This window comes from Arvicanthis niloticus, chromosome 2, assembly GCF_011762505.2.
Source record: "Arvicanthis niloticus isolate mArvNil1 chromosome 2, mArvNil1.pat.X, whole genome shotgun sequence".
NCBI lineage: Eukaryota > Metazoa > Chordata > Mammalia > Rodentia > Muridae > Arvicanthis > Arvicanthis niloticus.
The window spans coordinates 128169871-128191605 of NC_047659.1; the positions used below are offsets into that span (position 1 = coordinate 128169871).

The 21735-nt window shown below is 45.0% G+C and overlaps 1 protein-coding gene across 3 annotated transcripts in view; it reads left to right on the top strand.

Annotated features, from left to right (window-relative positions):
• The window catches only part of Dhx35 (DEAH-box helicase 35), a 60402-nt gene that overhangs the window by 10339 nt on the left and 28328 nt on the right, over nucleotides 1-21735 (top strand). For all 3 annotated transcript variants that reach the window (XR_013108950.1, XM_076930159.1, XM_034495687.2), the window contains exons 3-10: nucleotides 545-637; nucleotides 1057-1134; nucleotides 7474-7578; nucleotides 9540-9601; nucleotides 10562-10631; nucleotides 12600-12659; nucleotides 19126-19238; nucleotides 20781-20877. Coding sequence is in view for 2 of the 3 variants with exons in the window: in XM_076930159.1 (XP_076786274.1) it covers nucleotides 545-637; nucleotides 1057-1134; nucleotides 7474-7578; nucleotides 9540-9601; nucleotides 10562-10631; nucleotides 12600-12659; nucleotides 19126-19238; nucleotides 20781-20877 (678 nt within the window). In the remaining variant the exon portion in view is untranslated. The remainder of the gene's footprint in view (nucleotides 1-544; nucleotides 638-1056; nucleotides 1135-7473; nucleotides 7579-9539; nucleotides 9602-10561; nucleotides 10632-12599; nucleotides 12660-19125; nucleotides 19239-20780; nucleotides 20878-21735) is intronic.

The window sequence follows — 21735 nt, forward strand, 5'->3', positions numbered from 1 at the left end:
TGACCATTTAGGCTGTTGGATTTTTTTGTGTGTTTTTTGTTGTTGTTGTTGTTTTTTTTTTTTTGTAGCCTAGGCTGGCATTGAATTTGTAATGTAGCTGAAAATGACCGTGAATTACTGATTCTCCTGTCTCTACTTTGTAGGTGCTGGGATTACAAGTGTACACCCTCATGCTCGGTTTTTAAGTATGCATGTGTGTATGTGTGTGTATGCATGTGTGCACATATTAATAAGCCTGCAGCATTACTACTTATATTTTGGTGTGTGAGTGTATTAGTATGCTTGCAGTATTACTTCTTATAGGTGAAAATCTTTAATTGACGAGTTGAGAGTTCACATGTTCTATAGGTGTTCCATATACATCTTGGCTCATGCTGACACCATGACACCATGGCACCAGAGAGCTGGAGCCACATTTTGATAGTTGTTTTACTTTTTAAATTTACTTTCTTCTGGAAACAGTTTATGTCACAGTTTAAGTATGTTTTCTTGGTCTTTTGAGACAAGATACGGTTGATTACAATGTCATTTTATTCTCTCCCAGCTTAGGAACCACATTTTGTACTTGGTAGAAAACTATCAGACTGTGGTGATTGTTGGAGAAACAGGATGTGGGAAGAGCACCCAGATTCCACAGGTGAGCCCTTTCGAATGTCCTGCCGCGCAGATTGCAGTTTGGAGGACTCTGTCCTTGGGGATGGCCTTTCCTATCATTACTGTGATCTCCTCTCAGACATTCTTGTTAAACTTTTGAACTTACGATTTTTTGATTAATAATAAAGTTAATAGTTGTTTTCAATTTATTATATTTTCAAAAGAGGGAGTCTCTATGCTTAATCTGTCTCTTGGTTCTTCTATCAGATTTGATGTGCATGTAATGTCCTAATGTCACCAAGCCTGAGGCCTGTCATCTGTCAAATAATTTGCCCAGTTATGCCTCAGTATACCTGTGTTGTTTCCTTTCTTGGTGACTTAGTACAGTGCAGGGTTACGTGGAGGGAGGGCTGTTTGGAACAGTGGCATCAGATAGGAATCCAGCTGTGGTTCTGCTTGCAGTACCTGGCAGAAGCTGGCTGGACAGCGGAAGGACGAGTGGTCGGAGTGACCCAGCCTCGCCGAGTAGCTGCTGTGACGGTAAGTTCCTCTTGGTAGTGTAGATTCTGCCTGCCCTTTCTGTTTCCTTGGTCAGTTCCTTCTTATTTCCTGAAATGATACAAAGTAGTAGAAGTTACTCTTTAAGAATTTAGCTTAAGAAGAGCTCTGATTGGAAATTTTGCAGAATTGATAGCTGTTGTTATGAACCTTTTAGCAGTAAAGTGCTTAGGGAATAAAGGTCAATGTATTTGTTTAGAGCCCCCATCTGCCAGCAGAAGCATTGTGGAAGCCTGCAATTGTCACTTCACGGTTCTCTCCACGGTAGGGGGAGCGGTTGGAAAAGTGGCTGCAGGCTGGGCAGGAAGGCTCCTCTAAGTGTGGGGTTTTGGCCATGTTTACAGGTACTAACTACAGCGAGAGGGAGAACTGAAACGAGAGAGTAAAATAGGGCAGCTCTGGACCTGGAGAAACATTTCTCATCACAAGAGAATTTGTTAAAGCTGGAAAACAGAAAAAGAACGACAGAATGTTTTCACAGTGATTTTCCTTTCCTCTCCTCTTCTCATTGTGAGACAGAGCCTCATGTAGTGGAAGCTAGCCTCAAACTTGAAGTAGCCCTGCCTAGCTATCCCGGATACTAGAAGTAGTGGTGCGTGCCTTAAGTGTCAGCACTCAGGAAGCAGAGGCAGGTGGATCACTAAGAGTTTCAGGCCAGCCTGGTCTATGTTGCTAGTTCCAGACCAGCCAAGGATACATAGTGACACCCTGTGTCAAAAACAAAAACAAAACCACTACCAACAGAACACAATGTGAGCTTCTGCACCTGGCCTGTTTTTCAAGTCTGTTATGAGAGGAGCCAGACCCTCTGCCTCTCTGCCTCTCTTCCTTCATCAATACAGCACCATGATTTTCATCTTAAGATTCATAACATTTTAGAAACTTGATGTTACTAAGATTTGATGTGTTTGTTATAAGTATTTTATGTGTATGGGTGTGTTGCCTGAGGGAGTGTCAATGTACTATGTTTTCACAGTGCCCATGGAGGCCAGAAGAAGGCATCAGGTCCCCTGGGACTATGAGGCACCATGTGGGTAGAGAATTGAACTCAGGTCCTCTGTTTGAGGAGTCAGTGCTCTGAACCACTAAGCTGTCTCTCCTGCCCCACATTCAGTAATTTTTTTTAAAAACATGTTTGAGAATGTTTGAATGTGGTCTTAATATATCATTCTTTTCTTTCTTTCCTTTCCTATTCTCCTTCACTCCCTCCCCCCATCCCCCAACCTCTTTCTACTTCTTGGTTTCTGTGCTGGCGATGGAGCCCAGGGCCCACTGTGCAAGCACGTGTAGCTCAGCATGCCCAGACCCAGAATGAGATTCTTGACCCAAATTTTTGTTTCCTGGAATTGCAGACTTTGTTCCTTTGTCTTTTGGTACTGAGGTCCAATAGGGTGTCCCCATCTTTGTGGCTGCTTTGTCTACTTGAATGGGTTCCTTTTCAAAGTGGTGTGGTTTGTTTTTCTCCAGATGTGGATAAACTCCTGAATCTCTGGTTTTAGCTCTCTGTGTCCTATTATGGTGTACTGTCTTCTAATTGTTTTCTTTTCTAAGTGCACTGTGCAAGTGTATATCCTTTGTTTTGAGTGTTGATAGGTGTCCCCCAAGTATACTCTTCTGTAGGACTTCCTGTAAACCTACAGTGTTGGTAGTTTTGTTTGTTTGTTTTAGGGCAGTTGGTTACCGCAGAGCCTGGTGCTGCCGGGCCAGTGCTGTAGCAGGCTCCTGCTCCAAGCCTGTTGCTGATCATTTCCAGTCGTGTTTATTCCATTTGATTCCTTTTTATTTTTACCTGAGTCTTTGAATATTTTTAGTAAAGAAGTAAATATTTAGAATGAGAGATTATACATACAATATGTTACAAATACTAAAAGCGGGTAATGCCATAAACATGAAAAACACCCAGAAATAGCATGGTTTTATCAGTTAAGTCTGCCGGCTAGGCACATTTGTATAAACTTTCCTCTCTTGAGTTTTGGCTGCCTTCCACTGACGGCCCGTGCACACGGCAGTGATTTTCTGTTATTCTTCGTGGGGAAAGAGCAGCCTCTCCATCTTTTTTCTCTGCACACGCTCAGTGTGCTTATGTTTTGTTTTCAATGCTAGAAGGTTTTCTTTGTTGTGTCGCTGGTTATCAGTGGCATGGCATAGATGTTTGAGATCATTGCTAATTTCGGAAAAACCTCTCATCTTCTTTGCTGTGTGTATATGAGTCTAGACCACCACTGAAGCCTGGCCCAGCCTGTGCACCTGAGACTGGCTTCTCCCTGGCTTGCCTTCGACTTTGCTTGATTTAGTTTCAACTTGATGTTGCTTTGACAGTAGCTTTCTGTGGCTGAATGCTGCACCCCCATCTTCTGGCTATGTGTGGCATTTAGACTTTTGTTGTTATCTTTTGAGACAAGGTCATCAAGTAACTCAGGCTGGCCTTATCCCTCTTGATCCTTCTGCTTCTACTTCTGGAGTGCTGGAGTTAGAAGGGGACTCGGAGGAAGGAAGAGAGAGAGACAGAGAGACTATAAAAAAAAAAATAGAATAGAATAGGGGCTTGGAATCTGCAGTGAGTTAACTTTTCATGTCACTGGAAGATGACTCAGCTAAAAATTGGAGCGGTTTTTCCTGTGTGTGGTTTGAAATCCCAGCTCTTCATCAGTTTGCATCTTAGCTCCAAGATTGTAGCTACAGAGCACATCCCGTTCAACTGCAGGCTTTCTCTTGATAGAACAAAGAATTCTTAAATTAGCCATGAGCAGTGACATGCTGCAACGTTTGAGAAGCTAAGACTCAAGAGATGTGCTGTGTGCACAGACTGAGCCCAGGAACGGACTCCTGAAGTTGTGCCAGATCTCTGTGACAGGCAGTTAGTAAGGAGGGTCACTGGTCTCACCAGTCCAGGTTTAACCCCCAGACCAGGCCCTCCTCCCTCTGAGATTCGGGACCATAGAAGCCATGTGTCTGCAGATGTGAGACTGTCCTGCTGTATCTCACCCACTGTGCTGATGAGATCTCAGGTTCAGCTTGCCAAGGCACAGTGGTTTGCTGACTGGGATCTGTTGAGTTTGATGCACTTATGGAGAGAATACAGTGTAAGCAGAAGAGGTAAAAGTTTACTAAGGCAACAGAGGGCCGGCAGGATGGCTGCACAGTGAAGGAGCTTGTTGCCAAGTGTGATTATCTGAGTTTGATTTCCAGGAACCGTATGGTCAAGGAAGAGAACTGTCTGCTACAAGTTGTCCTCTGACCCTCGGAGGTACACTGTGGCACACGTATCTATATACATCGACACATACTTACAATAAATACATATAGATAAATAACCAAACAAACAAAGCCAACAGAATACAACCCTGTGTGATTATAAATGGTGAAGCAAAATGGTTGAGAATAAATCTTATGTACATAGATAATGTATCTATATATTTATTTGAAGATGAGAAGCTTGTGCCCATAGCCTAGCCTGGCCTGGACTGGCACACTGCCTGCTTCAGCCTCCTGGGTGTTGGTATTATAGATATGTGCCACTACGCTTAGTTACAATATTATGAACAATTTGTATTATTTTTAGTCGTGTATATGTATGTGTATGTGTGTGTGTAAGTGCTGGTGTCCATGGAGCCCAGACAACGTTCATCTCCTTGGAGCCAGAGTTAGAGCCACTGAATGTGCTGCTGAACAGAACGTGGGTCCTCTGCAAGAGCAGCACATGCTCTTAATGCCCAAGCCATCTCTCCAGCACAAACACAGAAGCACCCATGCATGCACCCACGGTTTTTATCTGAGTATTTATACAAATAGTGAGGTAGCAAGAGTAGAGGAGTTTGGGTTTACTTTCCCACCCACAAAATGGTTGTTTTTAATGAGGCGGTTGGCTCGTTTATTCTCATTCTTCTCAGCCTGTTTCTCTGCAGGCTCCCAGTGTCTCCTCACAGATCCTCTGTGCCTTTTTCTGAGATGTGGAGTGGGGTTAGTTAGCTAAGCCTCCTGGGAAATGCCAGGCATGGAGAGATACACCCTCCAGAGGCAGAGAGGAGCAGGGTGCGTCTGCTTTCATAAGACGTTTTGAAACACCGAGTGGTGTGAACTGGCTGTTTGATGATTGATTCCATGTGGATCTTGTCAGATCTATAATTTCAAGTCACTGGGTGGGGCTACTTCTGATCTTCTTGTGCTTGTCAGTTTCTTATGCATCGATGGCAGGTAGCGCCAGGCCGCTCTTGGTGGGGTGACTGTGCTCCTGATGCATCGATGGCAGGTAGCGCCAGGCCGCACTTGGTGGGGATGACTGTGCTCCTGAGACTGGACCAGGCCACTTTTGGTGGGATGACTGTGCTCCTGAGTCTGGGCTGCCTTAGGTCCCTTCGTGGAGCAACTGAATTCCAAACTCAAACTAGAGACTGTGGGGCTTGGGGCTGCCTGGCCGGAGGAGGGTGACATATGCCTGCTTCCTCTGTCTGGGTGTGCTGGGTCCTGGAGCCTCATGGCTAAGCTTTGTTCTTTTCAGTTAGGTTGTGTAAATAGCAAATGTGGAACTTTCTTTGAAAAAACAATCAGTAAGTGTAATTTCCCCTTTACACTGGTTTGTGCTTTGAGGTTGTGCCCTTGAGTCCTGTCCTCTCCAAGTACCTGGGTTTACAGACATGAGCCACTGCATGGCTTTTATTTCAGATACTTTCTGTTAGTTTGTAAACTTTGGACTTTTTGAGATAGTTTATGGATCTAGCTAGATGGATTCTGAAAAATTTTTCTTCTCTCTCTATCTCTCTGTGTCTCTGTCTCTGTCTGTCTCTCTCTGTGTGTCTCTGTCTCTCTGTCTCTGTCTCTCTCTGTCTGTCTCTGTCTGTCTCTCTGTGTGTGTGTGTATGTGCGCGTGCGTGCGCGAGCATACGGGTGTTGAGGCTAGAAGACAACCCCAGATGATGTCATTCCTCAGGTGCCACCTCATCCTTTGGAGATAGGGTCTCTCCTTGGCTTGGAGCTCATTGGGAAGCCAGCCTTGGAAAGCCAGTGACCTCCCAGTCTGTGATTTTAATATCATGTCTCCACTCCAGGCTTTGTATGTGGGTAATGGGGGCAAACACCAAGTCATTTCCTCAGCATCTCCTCTCCCCTCTTAAGATAGTCTTGTTATGTTTCCCAGGCTGGCCTTGAACCTTTGATTCTTCTTCCCCTGCTTCCCAGAGCCTGGGGTTATCAGCATGTGCCACAGCCCTTCCTAAACTGCCCTTTCATATGTAGTGTGCCCAGGGCAGTCCTCAGACTCTCTGCTTTGTCTTCTTTACTTTTATGGTCATGTGGATCCTCCATTAGTCTTTAAAGACACTAGTCTGTCCTTTTTCAAAACCAAGTTTTTATTTGCATTGGCTTTTAGGAGTGTTGGTAACTGGAACATGGTTGAGAATTGAGTTAGGCATTTGGCCTTTGGAATATTGTTGGCCTCTAAAGAGAGGGTGAACTTGGCCCATGTCTCTATTTAGTCATCCTGTTCCTGCCTTCCTAGGTCAATCTTATTTTAAGGCACGTGAACATGAAAAGTTACCCATTGTTGTGTGGTCTAGGGCCGGGGAGTGCTCATTGTTTCCTTTCCACCCCTCTTGCGATTTGGTACCAGATTTAGAGCTGAACCCTCCGCCTCCTCTTCCTCTTCCTCCTCTTCCTCTTCTTTACTTCCTTCCTTCTCTTTGTCCTTCTTTTTCCTCCCCTTTATGAGGATCAGAACTCAGACCTTTTGCAAGTGTGGTACCGCCAAGCTGGCTTTAGATTTGAATCTGTGGCTTATCTGAAAAGACTGTAGTGTCTGGAGTTTTAATTTTTCATATTGGCTTAGATCCTTTGAATTTTACATACAGTTCTTTGGCTCTCTCTCTCCCTGTATGTCTGTCTCTTTCTGTCTCTTCCCCTTTTCTCCTCTGGTGCTGGTCATTTAATCTACACCCACAGCTCAGTTTCCTCAATATTGATCTGTAAAATCATTGTGTGATTTTTTCATTTATTTTGTATGCTTTCTGCCTTTTGGGGGCGGGGTGCAGGGGGACAGGGTCTCACTGTGTTCCTCTGGCTAGCCTAGGTCTGCTACATCAGCCAGTCTGGCTTCAAACTCACAGGCATTCACCACTATGCTTAGTTCTTGTTTATTGTTTTAAGTTGTCCCAAGACCATGACAGAATGGAGAGATGTATCAGTCAGTATTCACTGCTCTCTAATGACCTGCTTCTTTTATTCTCATTGTTCCCATACTATTTAATATGAGCTTTAAATTTTCTGTAGTGTGTGCTCTGTGCAGTAATTAGTGTGTCTCTATTTTCAGCATGATCTTTCTTCCCAAAGGTTGCAGGCAGAGTAGCTGATGAGAGGGGTGCAGTGCTGGGCCACGAGGTGGGCTACTGTATCCGTTTTGATGACTGCACCGACCCACTGGCAACGAGAATTAAGGTGAAGTGCTCAGAGTGGCTTCTAGGGTGGATAAGGGAGGGAACTACTTGGGAATAAGGTCCCCTGGGGACAGTCTTCTTCTGTGAAAATCAGAGTTGTTTGAATGAGTCCTTGGGTTTTAGCACAGACAAGAACACAGAAGTAAGATTTATCCCTGGTCTACAACTGAGGAGGCTGAGGCTTGCGAGGTCAGTGGGTCACCCTTTATGTGTTCACTGGTGATGGTGTGAGGATGCAGAGTTCCCTTTTCTTATGCACATGCTGTAAATACAGAAACAAAGCTGTGCAGACAGACACAGGGTGAACTGGTGTAAACTGGGCCAGCGTGGGATTCATCATGGCTGACTGGTTAGAACTATCTAAGTAATAGATTCTATCTCAGCCATACTTGACAGAGTAGCTAATAATAAAGTAATTAGCATAGGGTAATTGGTGGTAATGAGTTCAACAGAGTCTCCTGCTGCCAGTGTGTTAGAACCACTGTTGATACTGCAGTAGAGCAGTGAGCAAGGTGCTCTGATGAAATGGAGTGAGGTCCTTAGACCCGGGCGCCTTCCAGACCGGAACATGGGAACTACAGCTGTTCAGACGATCTAAGTGAGCACTGGAGCCATTTGTAAGAAAATGGACCTTGCTCTAGTTAGGGTTTCTATTGCTGGGATAAAACCATGACCAAAAGCAATCTGGGGAGAAATGGGTTTGTTTCAACTTACCGCTTGTAGTCCATCATCCAGGAAAGTTAGGAGAAGCACAAGACAGGAACTAAAGCAGAGGTCATGGAGGAATGCTGCTTGCTGGCTTGCTCAGCTTGCTTTCTTACACACCAAGGACTAAGTGTTTAGGGTGCCAGTGTCCACAGTGAGCTGGGCCCTTCCCCATCAGTCTTCAGTCAAGAAAATGCCCACACACTTGCCCACTGGCCATCCTGGTGAGGGAATTTTCCCAGTTGAGGTTCCTCTTCCTAGATGACTGTAGCAGTGTCAGACCGATATAAAACTATCCAACACAGACCTTGTTTTCCAACTTTTTGTTACCCATGTCATCAGGTAAAGGAAACATGTGTCTGTGCCTTGTTTGGATGTAAGCAGTTAACATTGGGCGGGAGATTAGTCAGGTGACTCTTTTTGGTTCTATGAGAAGCTGTCTGCTAAGGCTCATTCTAGAACTTTTCACTTTTGCTTCTGTGGGGGTGACATTTGGTGGCAGGGCCATGCCAGCTATCTTAGAAACACATCCCACTCTTAGAGTCTAAGTGAGGTGACATATGCTTAGCGTTGTTAGTGCATTGACTTTGTTTTGGGGGTGAGAATAACAGCACCCACTTGTTACTGCTCATTTCTGAAGCGTTGTATTAGTGTTCGTTAGTCCTACTTCGTTTTCACTGTAACTCGGTGAAGTCGTTGTATCACATCATTTGTTGGGTGAGGACTGAGGCTCGGAGATGGCAAGCACTCAGGCTGGGTTTTCACAGCAAGTAGAAGTAGGGCCAGCTAATAGTAAGGACAGGCAGAAGCAGGAGCAGAAGCAGCTCTGGCAGGGTAACTCGAGCCCACACACTTCTCTGCAGCTCTGCTGGTGGAGGTTGAAGTTGAAGGATGCTGAGGAGTTATCTGAGACTCATAGCTCATTAACATAGTAAATGATGATAAACAGAGACTCACTGGTGACTCTACACTGATTGTTGGTGGTGTCATTAACATTAGCAACTAGGTCAGGTAACCCAGAGATGGTGTTGAAAGCTCTGCAGCCCAGTGTGGGATCTTCTTGTTTGTTTGTTTGTTTGTTTTTGTTTTCTTGCAAACAAAAAACCAAAACAGTTCCATTTCTGGTTGAATAAAGCTGCTGGGGTGTATCTTCACTGTGCTGTCTGGGGTTGTTCTTGCATGTGAACTGAGATTATACTTGAACTTGAATCATCAGTGTAAATAGATTTCTCTATCTTTGTATTTTTATTTTTTTAGTTTCTGACAGATGGTATGCTGGTCAGAGAAATGATGGTTGATCCATTGTTAACAAAATACAGGTAGGCATGAGCTCCTGTGCTTCCCTAGTGTTTCCAACTGCACTTGTACACTGAGATTGATCAGGGTTAGCAGCTGAGATTCAGGTCTGCTCAGCTGCCCTAAACCGTCTTCTTTGCCATGGTGGCTCTTTCTGCCCTTGGTAGATATTGGTGCCTCTTATTGGCAGTAACAGTGAGTGCATTAAGTAGGCAGACACCAGTGTGAACAAACAGGCTTGTGTGCATCCGTCACTAGAGCACCTGCTGCCTTGTCTTTGTTCATCTTGCCTTTGACATGCTCCGGGAATTGCAGTAACTACAGAACCACAAACAACCCGCAGAGATGTGACTAGCCAGCGTTGGACCCCCCACCCCCTTTTCATTTTGCAAAGCTGGAGATGGAACTTGGGGTCTCACACATGTTAGGCAAGGGTCCCACTTCTGTCTTCTGGACAGCGTTCTCTTGAATGCCATACACAAAGTCCAGATGAGGGCTGAGCTCTTCCTCCCTCTCAGTGTTTTTGCCCATCACCGGGAGCACTAGGGCTGCCCCCCACAGCTTTGGTACTTGAGAGGCGACGCCCTGTTCCTCTCTCTGCCTGGCACACATGTTTCATAGCTGTCACCTCTGTCTTTGGCTGCTCTCGAGGCTTAAGATCATTGAGGCGCCTGGACTTCGTTATTCAGTGTGTTCCGTGGGGTTGTAGATCATACATACTAGTTAGAAGCAGCCATTAAGTTCTGCTGGAACCCGGGTGTAGTGAAGCTTTTTACAGACAGTGTGCTGTGGTTATCCTCACTGAGGTTGTTGGAATCACGCTTCTAGTGTAGGCATGGCATTGTCGGCAGAGGATGACTTGGGTTTTCTCTTAATTCAATGTCATTACCTAAGGGCTGAATACCCAGAGATCTCTTTGGTGGTCGGGGTGGAATTGTGTGGGGGTGTTCCATGCTCACTGAGAGTGTCTCTCTGATTCTTAGTGTTATCATGCTGGACGAAGCACACGAGAGGACCTTATATACGGACATTGCCATTGGCTTGCTGAAGAAGGTAGGACTCCAGCATTCTGCTTTCTAAGGTTTTGTATTATATATGTTTTGACACAGTGAGATTGGATGATATGTGCTCATTTGTATCTTGTATGTTTAATATTATATCAAGGTCATTTCTCTTCACCATGAAATAATCTTTGAAGACATTATAATTATTATTTTAAAGACTTTATATTTATGTTGAAAGTATGTGTGTGCCTAAGTGTATGTCTGTGTACCACATGCATGCAGGTGCCTGCAGAGGCCAGAAGAAGGTATCAGGTTCCCAAGAGCTAGAGTAACACATGGTTGTGAGTTGCCTGATGTGGGTGCTGGGAGCAGAAGCTCTGTAAGAGCAACCAGTGCTTTTAACCCCTGAGCACCTCCCAGCCCCCGAAGGCAGCATTTTGAGAGTCTGCACAATGGCTGCTGGTGTCTGCCACATCCTGTACTGTTTGGCATGTGTGTGCCTAGGTGTGTGTTGGGCCTGTGGCAGTGAGCACCCTCTAATTAAATGTGCTGCATTTCTATTTCTTTTCTCTTTTTAACTCTTCAATATTCAAAAAATATTTCAAACGTACTCAGAGTGGAGGCGTTTGTAATGTCCTTTTTGTTCATTGTCTGGTTTTGGCTGCCACCTCCACTCATTCCTACCCTTAACATTACTATTGTGCTTGTTTGTTTTTTATTTGTTGTTTTCTCATCATAAATCCTTAGTGAAGAGAGCCTAAAAAAATGGTAGACGGGGATGACCAAGAACTGTGGCCTTGGGAAGACTGCTTGGGTGCAGATTTTGACTGTCAGATATATGTATCTCCAGGCCAATGTCTGTCTGTGTGTCTGTGTATCTGTGTGTCTGTGTGAGTACAAACCATTAGCCACCTGTGCATGTTTGGATTTGAATTGTTGAAATGGGGATAAAATAGCACTTTGGTCTTTGCATTGGCTCTTCATACCCACATGTGGCCAGTGGCTACTGCCTGAAGAGGGCAGACTAGGAACTACTTTTTGGGGAGGTCTGCTGGGCAGACATGTTGGATATTATAATTTGTCATAAGACTTAAATAAGGCAACACAGATCTTAGGATGACATCATACATATACCTTTGTACAAATAAAAGGATGCCCCTCTGACTGTGTCTGTCCACAATGAAGTGAGGGGAAGGTGGGTTAGGTTTCAGGTGCTCGCCACCTCCTCAGCCTTGCGTCTCTGTGTAGTCTGCACACTGATTGGCTCTGTATTTCTCCTGAAGTGGTACACAACTAGGAATTTATAAACTGCCTTTGTTGCTATCTTTTTTCATTATCTTTTGGCCGTTGATCAGACTTTTTTATGTGTATGAGGAATTTTCTCACTAGGCTATCCCTACTAAGGACAGGGATGTAAGAGAAAAGTTTTGCCCAGGCATCGCCAGTGTTGAGCATCCTCACACAGCCACTCCTGAGTGTGGCAGATGTGCAATGCCCGGTGACCACGTTTCCTTGAATAACTGTTAGCATACAAATTGCTATCTTGGTGCTACCATTTGTTATTTATGGATCTTAATTTACCTTTTCATATTTTTGAGTATGAATACATGTGGGAAAAAGGTGTTTATTTTTAATAATTTCAAATTCAGCCCTTAAATTTAGGGTTAGAGTTAGGCATTGGGTTAGGGTTAGAATTAAAGTTTTAAATTCCCTTTATATTTTGCACAACATTTTTGCTGGGTCATAACTTAGCAAGTTCTGACATTTTAAACATAGGAAGCATTGTCTACGTCACATTGACTCTTGACATTATTAGTTGTAGCATCCCTGTCTCCTGAATGAGCCTCCTCTTTGCCTTGAGACAGGGTTTCTGTCTAGCCCTGGCTGGTCTTGAACTCAAGATCCTCCTGCCTCCTCCCTGCTGGAGTTTACAGGCCTTGTCACCATGCCTGGCTAGGATTGCAGGATTGTACACTGTTCCACTGTCACCATTATTTCTCGGTGCCTTCTTTTTCAGATTCAGAAAAAGCGAGGGGATCTGCGCTTGATTGTGGCCTCAGCCACTCTGGATGCAGAGGTAAGGACATCTCTCTCCTTCTGCATAAACACTGGAATTCTCAGATATATCGTTGGGAGTGCACCTCTGGCCAAAGCATGTCTTCTGTAGAACAACCTGCCTCTTTTGGGGCCATGTGGTGCTCTAGATGTCCCATGATGCTTCTTGTCAACTGTGAGTGGAGATTAGCCTGTAATTAACCCAGGGAGTTGATGCTCCTCAGCTTGCCGTGTCCCTGTCTCTGCTGTCCCTCTTCTGACACAGTGTCCCTGTCTCTGCTGTCCCTCTCCTGACACGGTGTCCCTGTCTCTGCTGTCCCTCTCCTGACACGGTGTCCCTGTCTCTGCTGTCCCTCTTCTGACATGGTGTCCCTGTCTCTGCTGTCCCTCTCCTGACATGGTGTCCCTGTCTCTGTTACTCTTCTGATCTGGGCAGCTTCTTTTTAATTACCTGTCAAGGTGAAGCTATATTTCTTGAATTGATTTATGAAAATTACACACTTATTTTAATTTTTTGGTGTAATTAAAGTTTCTCCTCTAACATGTAGCAATTTCCATGTTAAGTGTTTTTTTTTTTTTTAATTGTTTTTACTTTTTGTATGTGGGGTAGGGGCACACATGCCATGGCGGAGGTCAGAGGTCAGCTTGGAGAAGTTAGTTCTATCCTTCCTTTGCGTGGGTTCCTGTGATGAAGGTCTTCAGGCTTAACAGTAGGCATACTTACCAGCTGAGCCATCTCTTTTGTCCCTATGTATTAAATATGGCTGATTTACTCTCTTGATGGCTAATATTTTATTAAAAAAAAAAAAAAAAAACAGTTCAACTCATCTCATTCTTTTGGCCACTTGCTGTTTAGATATTCCAAATGCTAAGCCTCCTGCTAGCTACAGGTGATCCATGGATCCGTAGAAGGAGACACATATATAGGTATTTGGTATGTTAAGGTGCCGAGGTAACCTAGAAGGCTTCTCTTAACTCTAGCCAGCCAGGAGTGTCAAGAACTTGTCACCAAAGAGATGGCATTTTAGCAGGGTTTGAAATAAAATGCCCCATTTTTCCATGGGCAAAGGGTGAGCAGAGCTCCCTGACCATGTGGGAGCCGTAAGGAACCATGAGTTCTATAAGCTACCAGAACGTTTTCTGCCAGGCCCCACAGGGGTGCCTCATCCCCAGGGGTGCCCCATCCCCAAGGGTGCCCCATCCCTAGAGGTGTTCCATCCTCAGCCACTGCCCTGATTTCACCTCCTTTCACTCTGTCTAGTGTTCTCTGTATATCAGCTCCACCAATCCCCTTCCATTCTTCTGAGAAAACCAGGCTTCTCCTTGGGATGAGGTAGAGTTTTCTCCCAGTCTATTTTTCTTTCAGACATGCCTGTGCCTTTTCCAGCATTTTACTCTGGTCCTAGAGAACCTCCCTATCTCAGAGAGGCTTCCTTTAAGGCTTCATCCTGCTGCTTCTGCCCTCTTGCACAGTTTTGAATGTGTTTCAGTCACACCGATTTCCAATGCATGTTTAGGAGTTGCTTGAGTCCTTGAAGACTGGGACTCTGTCTTACTCATGACTTTATCCCTCTTGCCTTGTACAGTGTAGAAGGCAGGGCAGTGACTTGCCCATATCTGGGCCTCAAGAAGCTTATTCTTGTGTTATGTAGAGACCCAGGAGTAGTTATGGAGATGCCAGTCAGGAGACCGACTCTCTGTGCCAGCGGAGATGTGGCGAGGGCCTGGCCCTGGCCTGTTCTTCTGTCTCCCCATGGGTGGAAGAATGCAGACTGACTTGGTGAGAGGTGCCTCCTATGTACCCAGGCTGGCTTGCCAGCTTCCCACAGGCTGTGGGAGCTCTTGGCTTCAGGCTGCCCACAGTCATCTCTGCTCATGGTCCCCATGCTTTAGCTGTCATCTCTGTCACCATGATGTATGCTGCAATGTTCTCTGGAGGTGTTTTAATTTTGTTTCTCATGCTGATGACATTCTGGCAAAAAGCCACCTAGGGACAAGAGTGTTTATTTTAGTTCTCAGAGAGAAATAAATGCATACATCCTTACTTTAGCTTACCTTTTCCTACTCCTTTTAAACATTTATTAATATAAAATGTAGCTAACTTTTATGTGTATAGGAGTTTTGCCTGCATGTATGTCTGTGCACCATATGCACTCAGTGCCCATGAAGCCAGGAGAGAGTGCTGGGTTCCCTGGGGCTGGAGGTACAGTTGGTTGTGAGCTGCTGTGGGTGCTGGCAGTTGAACCCTGGTTCTCTTAACCCAAGTAAGCCGGTGCAGTGCCAGTAACCGGGAGCCAGCTCTCCAGCCTTACGTTTTCCGCACTCTAACACAGTCAGAGTGGTGCTGCCCGTGATGGGCTTGAGTCTTCTCACTGCATTATTGTAATCAAGACGGTCCGCCCTCCTGACAGACACACCCATAGGCTGACCTGCTCTGGACACTCACTCAGCAGCTCTTTCTCCCCAGGTGATGGGAGAGTGCAGCAAGACCACCATTGCAGGACATGGCCTCGCCTCTGCTCCTGCCCTCTGTGCTCCTGTCCTCTGCTCCTGCCCTCTGCTCCTGCCCTCTGTGCTTCTGTTCACAGATCATGTTGTCTTCTCACTCCCGTCTTTGTCTCTTAAACATTAGAAACAATTTTTTTGTGTGTTTGTTTTTGTTTTTCGAGACAGGGTTTCTCTGTGTAGCCCTGGCTGTCCTGGAACTCACTCTGTAGACCAGGCTGGCCTTGAACTCAGAAATCCACCTGTCTCTAACATTTTTTTTAACAGGTTTAGTTGTGGTGAAAGTGTAATACCCAAGTTTGCCCCTCCTCCACTGGGCTCACTGCTGATGGACAAGTATGAGTTGTTTATTGCTGTCTTTCTTGCTTTTTTTTTTTTAATTTTATTTTTGGAGAATATACTTACATCATTTCCTTTTCCCTTTTCTTTTTTTTAACCCCCATATTCCATCCTTGATCTCTTTCAAGTTCATAACCTTTTTTTTCATTTATTGTTGTTTACATGCATCTCTGTATATGCACATATATTCCTAAATGTAGCCTGCGTAGTCTGTATGTTTCTTGTATGTGTGTTTTCAGGGTTGAGCCTTTGGTATTAAAAAAGAACCAAAAGTGGAGGGTATACTTCTTCCAGAAGAAGACTGTTTCTCCGCTCTCAGCGTCCCTACTTGTCTGTAGTTCTTTGTGTAGGGTTGAGGACTCCTGGGCTTTCCCTGTCCATGTTACATGTCTGTTGTCCCTGTTCAGCTCATGTTTAGGCAGGCATGTTGCTGAAACTTTATGGATATAGCTTCTGATATTACATTGAGACACAGTTTCACAGAGACTCCCAGATCCTCTCCTCCCTCTTCCACAGTGTTCCTGAGCCTTATGTGCAGGGTGGCTTTTCATGTGATGTAGAGACTGGAGAACATTGCCTCATTCGCTTCCATCTGTAGTAGCTGATGTAGACGATCTCCTGACACCTGTTGTGAATGGAAGGCATTGTCTAGATTTGTCATTCCTCGGTGTGTTTTGATGTAGGGCTTGCTTGAACATTAGCAGTACTCACCTGGGCTCAGGCTGAGCGATCGGCCACTCATTCCTCTCTCCCTTCCTTGCCTGGACACCCAGTGCCTACCCCTGAGGGAAATGTTGAAGAGGGATAGCGGATATGGGGTCTCCTGGCTTAGGGTGTGGGATGGGTTGATGTGGGTCGTGTGTGTGGTGTCTGCAGTCTTAAGTGAGAGGAAGAGGGTATGAGTGGCTGAAGAGGCCTGGAGAGAGCGGGGCAGGATATGGCTTATTTAGCTTTTGTATATGGACGCCCAAGAGTGCCCTGGATCCATCTTCTTGCCCAAGTTGCTGTGTCTAAAGGTGACAAACTTAATGCCAAACTGTCTGATGTGTACTGCTGCCGACAGCCTGTTTGCTCTGCTGGATGGCCCAGCCTGTAGCTGAGAAGTCAGTGTCCACAGCAGGGAAGTGCAGAGAAGGCTGGAGGCTGCTCAGATGGTTGCCCTGGTTGGTTTAGCTGCTCTGTTTGTAGAAACTCAGTTAGATGAGCAGTTACACACACAGCAGTGTGATTGCAAAGTGTTACCCTGTGTCTTCACCCTGGATCTTCTACATTCTTCTACTTGAGCCTGGCCACGTGACGGAGGCTAGGTTTGCAGACAGTTCCCACTGTTCCGTTGTTTTGTCAGATGTCTGATACTTGTAGGGAGATTAATCTTCCTCTTCCATCAGTCCTGGCGGAGGATCCTGAGTCCTCTGGGGACCTCCAGAGGACTGGTCCAGGCCTTCACTGGACCAGTGTGCATGTTGCAGTCTTGTTGTGTTGGATAGGAGTTGGACAGGGCACGGACATGGCTGCATAGAGCTCTCTTGTGTGGACCAGGTGGGAGCAGCTCCCGGACAGGAAGCTGGAATGGGCCCAACCGGTGGCACTGCAGGTCCGAATCGTTCTCATTTCGTTTCACAGGCGGTGCCCCTTCCTCTCAGTCTTGTTCCTTTTCTTACCTGGTATTCATGTCATTGTGACCCCTGGAGCTGACTCAGATTTTTCCAGGTGAGGGGCTGGCATCACTTCCTGTCTCCTTGATTCTTCCTCAGGCCACACACTCTTGAGAAATAGTTACTGGCCTTTTAAGAAATAAATACTATTGTTTATTTTTATGTGTATGGGTATTTTGACCGCAAAATACCCATATGTGGTTAGTGCCCACAGAGGTCAGAAAAGGGCATCAGGTCCCCTGTCATTGGAGTTAGAGAGTTGTGGGCCACCATGTGGATGCTGCGAATTGAACCTAGGTCCTCTGAAGAGCAGCCTGTGCTCTTAACTACTGAGCTATCTCTCCAGCCTGAGTTTTTGGCTTTTATTTGTATATTCCAAATGAAGATAAAGGATAAAAACCTTAGGAATATAGACCTTGGGTCTCAGTGCATCCAGAGTGTTCTTTAAAGAACAGCTTCTGGGCCTTACTCCTCAGCTCTTCCAGCAGCTGGGCTCAGCTGTCCACTCCATCCAGGAAAGCTGTTGTGGTCTTACCACATCACTGTTCCACATGGCCTGCTGGTAGCTGTGGTCAGCACACCCTTCTTAAAGCCCTCTTCCTTCAGCTCTGGACCCTCCTCTCCCTGCTCTTCCTGTTCCCCACTCACCTCCTCCTGGGGATCTTGAATCTCCATTCTTTGTCTTTAAGGCTGTCTACTCCTTCCATGGCCCCTGGCTAGGCTAACACAGGGTGTTGGTGACAGTCTTGACTGTGTTACTTGTGTCCCGTCTCTGAGCTGTCAGGAATGTTTAAACCTGGCTCTGGCTGAGTCTTTCCGTCCCAACCTCTTCTTCATAGTGATAGTAATTTAGGCTCAGGATCTCCATTTCTGGGGACATTGCTTTATTGACTAAGAAGTGGTTCTGTCCGGTTCTCTGTCAACATACATGTGCACATGATTCTAGAAGACATTGATTATGCTATCCGATGGATGGCTTGAAATCTGTTGGAAAGTTGTAGTAAATATATATCAGAGACACACCTAGTGTGCAAGAAGGAAACCTTTGTGTCACTAGATATGTGTGATAACCTTGTGTGATTAGATATGTGCTTTCTAGGTTAGCTATCCCCCAGCCTGAGTTAACCTGTACCAAACCTGAGTCACACCTAATTTTCAGCTAAATAAACTACAGAGGATGGATTTCAAGTAATATCACAGCACATCAGCTGAGGTTCATTGAATTCTAACCTTTATTTATAATCAAACCTTTAGAATCTGTCATTGAAATTTCCTCTGCAATTTCAATAAGAGAAAAGTAAATTTAGCTGTAGTGCTGCATGTCTATAATCCCAGCATTCAGGAGGCAGAGGCAGGAGGATACTGAGTTTGGATCCAGCCTGGGCTACGTAGAATTGCAGGTCTGCTTGAGCTGAGTGTCAAGATTCTGTCTTTGATAAGCAAAAGCTGGTCTATGTGGGGAGATGGCCTGTTGGAGCCATAAAAAAAAGAATTCTGTGAATGTAGAAAATCATTTTGTGTGATGTGATAGTGCATACCTGTAATCCCAGCACTCAAGAAGTGGAGGCAGGAGGATTAGGGGTGTAGGACTGTAGTCTCAGCTAATTAGTGAGTTAGAGCCTAGCTGGGCCACATCTGAGCCTGTCTCTAAAATAAAACAAGCTATTCTGCAGTGTATAATCTTTTTTGGTTTTTCAAGACAGGGTTTCTCTGTGTAGCCCTGGTTGTCCTGGAACTCACTCTATAGACCAGGCTGTCCTCGAACTCAGAAATCCGCCTGCCTCGGCCTCCCAAGTGCTGGGATTAAAGGTGTGGGCCACCACTGCCTGGCTGCAGTGTGTAATCTTATGTGTCTGATTCCTGCGATCCCACTTACCTCTGCCAGTTTTATATTTTCTTTCTTTCTAAGAATTACTGTGAACCATCCTCTTTTTTTTTTTTTAGTTAATGTGTGTATATATATATATGTATGTATATATTTATTTTTAGAAATTTCGAGATTTCTTTAACCAGAATGAGACCAGTGACCCAGCCAGAGATACCTCTGTGACTCTCACAGTGGAAGGACGGACATTTCCAGTGGATATCTTTTACCTACAAAGGTTTGATGATATTTGATTCTTGGTGATGGAGATTTGGAACCTCACCTGTCATGCAGGATAATAGGGAACCATTATCCATCCTCCATCGATCATGGAGGCCAGTAAGCGGGAGTGGGTGGGTGGGGGGTACTGTGCAGCTCCTGTTATCGGTAGAATTCTGGAAGCTGGACCAGCATCACTGTTGAACTGAGAGTTTGATACTCCTGTTCAAATTTACATGCATCTGTGGCCATCAGTACAGTTGGAGAGTCAGGTAGGAGGCCGATGGAAGCTGGTGTGGCAGTTTTCTGAACTGGGGGTTTCAAGAGTGCCATTAGTAAGGGAAGCAGTGCTGGTCTGTCTTTCAGTTTTTTACATCCTTAGAAAGAAGACCTAGCTTGCACTTTTGGAAGGAGTCCCTTCGAATACGAAAGGGGCCATTCTAATTTGCTGTACCTAGTTACTGGGCCTAGTTTAGCGCCTGATAAATCCAGAGCTATAAACTTCATCATTGGGTCCTTCTGGCTGGAGGGAATGTCTACCAATTTCCACTCACTTGGCCCATAGGTGCTGGCTGGGAAGACGATGGGTGTGCTCTGATGGCTAGTTTCTTAACAGCTTGACACAAGCTAGAGTCATTCTAGAGGAGGAAGCCTCAATTGAGAAAATGCTTTCCTCAGCATGGGCTTTAGGCAAGCCTGTAATGCATTTTCTTAATTGGTGATTTATGGGGGAGGGCCTAGCCCATTGAGGGTGATTCTGGGTTCTGTAAGAAAGCCGGCTGAGCAAGCCATGAGGGGCAAGCCAGTAAGCAGCATCCTTCCATGACCTCTGCATCAGCTTTTGCCCCTGGGTTCCTACCTGTTTGAATTCCTGTCCTGACTTCCTTCAGTGATGGATTGTGACTTGGGATATATAAGCCAAATAAACCCTTTCCTCCCAACTTTCTTTTTGACATGGTGTTTCATCACAGCAGTAGAAAGGCTATCTGGGCAGTAGGCTTCTGCACTGAAATTGATGCTTTGGTTTTCTGTGACTTGGCATCTTTGCATGCTGAAGATAAATAATTGATAGGCACTTCCCATCAGCCTCTTGCTGCTTCACTCTCTCCAGCCAAGTGAATGGCCACAGATACATGTAAATTTGCATAGGAGTATCAAGACTAAATCTGGCAATGATGCAGGTCCAGCTTCCAGAACATTCTATCTTTCAGAATGTTCTTATTTCTTAGGAAATGTAGCCCAAACTCATTGTTGAATATGTAATTATGTATAGACGTGCTACATTTAATGTTGTTCTTTTTTTTCTTGTGCTGGACATTGAACCTGGGACCTTACATGTGTTAGGCAAGTGCTATATCATTGAGATACACCCTCAGTTATTGGTTGCTGCCCTTGAAAATAAAGGAGTGCTTATTTATTTTAGTTCTCTATATGTTAATTACCTGCTAGGCTGGCCCAGATTGACTCTGATGAGGCTTGGTTGCCAGGTTATTAGGATAATTGATCTGTGATTAATGAGCATGTTCCAGTGATAATCTTTTTCCTCATACGTTTTCCCCAGTCCTGTTCCAGATTATATCAAGGCAACTGTGGACACTGTGGTAAAAATTCATCAGACAGAGGGAGATGGAGACATACTAGCCTTTCTTACTGGCCAGGTAATTCCACCCAGTCCCTCTGCATAGACAAGTTAAGACAACACAGAGTTAACATAAGGCCTTGCTCTTAGCCATTTGGTTTTTTTCTTTTCATTTTTCTTTTTTCTTTTTAAAATGTGTATAGGTGTTTTGTCTGCTTGCTTGGTTCCTGAGGAAGCCAGAAAATAGTGTCAGGTCTCTTGGAACTGGAGTTAGTGGAGGATTTTAAGCTGCCATGTGGGTGCTGGGAATTGAACCAGGTTCTCTGGAAGAGCAGCCAGCCCCTTGTGTCATGGTTAATTGTATTGTGTAGCTGCTAAATTGCATAAAAGAAAAAAAATTGGTTTGATGCCATCTAGTGATCTATTGTTCATCTACCATCTAGATTGTGAGGGGTCATTAGCTCATCCCAATTCTGTCTGTAGAAGGTTAACTGAAGTTTTTTAATTTAAATTTTGTTTTATGTGTGGAGCTTGTGTGCCTTGTGTAACACACACACACACACACACACACACACCATGTGGGTGCAGTGGAGGCCAGAAAGGGTGTCAAATCTGTTGGAACTGGAGTTATCAGTGATTCTGATCTGCCTGTGCTAGGAATAGAACCCAGGTCCTCTGAAAGAGCAGCTAGTGCTCTTTACCTCTGAGCCATCTCTCCTGCTCTGACATTTCAACTGTATTAGCTGGTTTCAGAGTAAATTCGGTTCTGTGTCAAGGGGCTGTTTCATTTTCCGTATTGAAGAGTGCATTAGGTGCATTGTGCTTTGTGCACATTGCAATCCCATCCTGTGACCAAACAGTTGGGCACCCTTTCCCAGTGGCCTAATTCTGTAGGTAGACTGTGACTGTGACTATACAGCGCAAAAACAACCGAAGA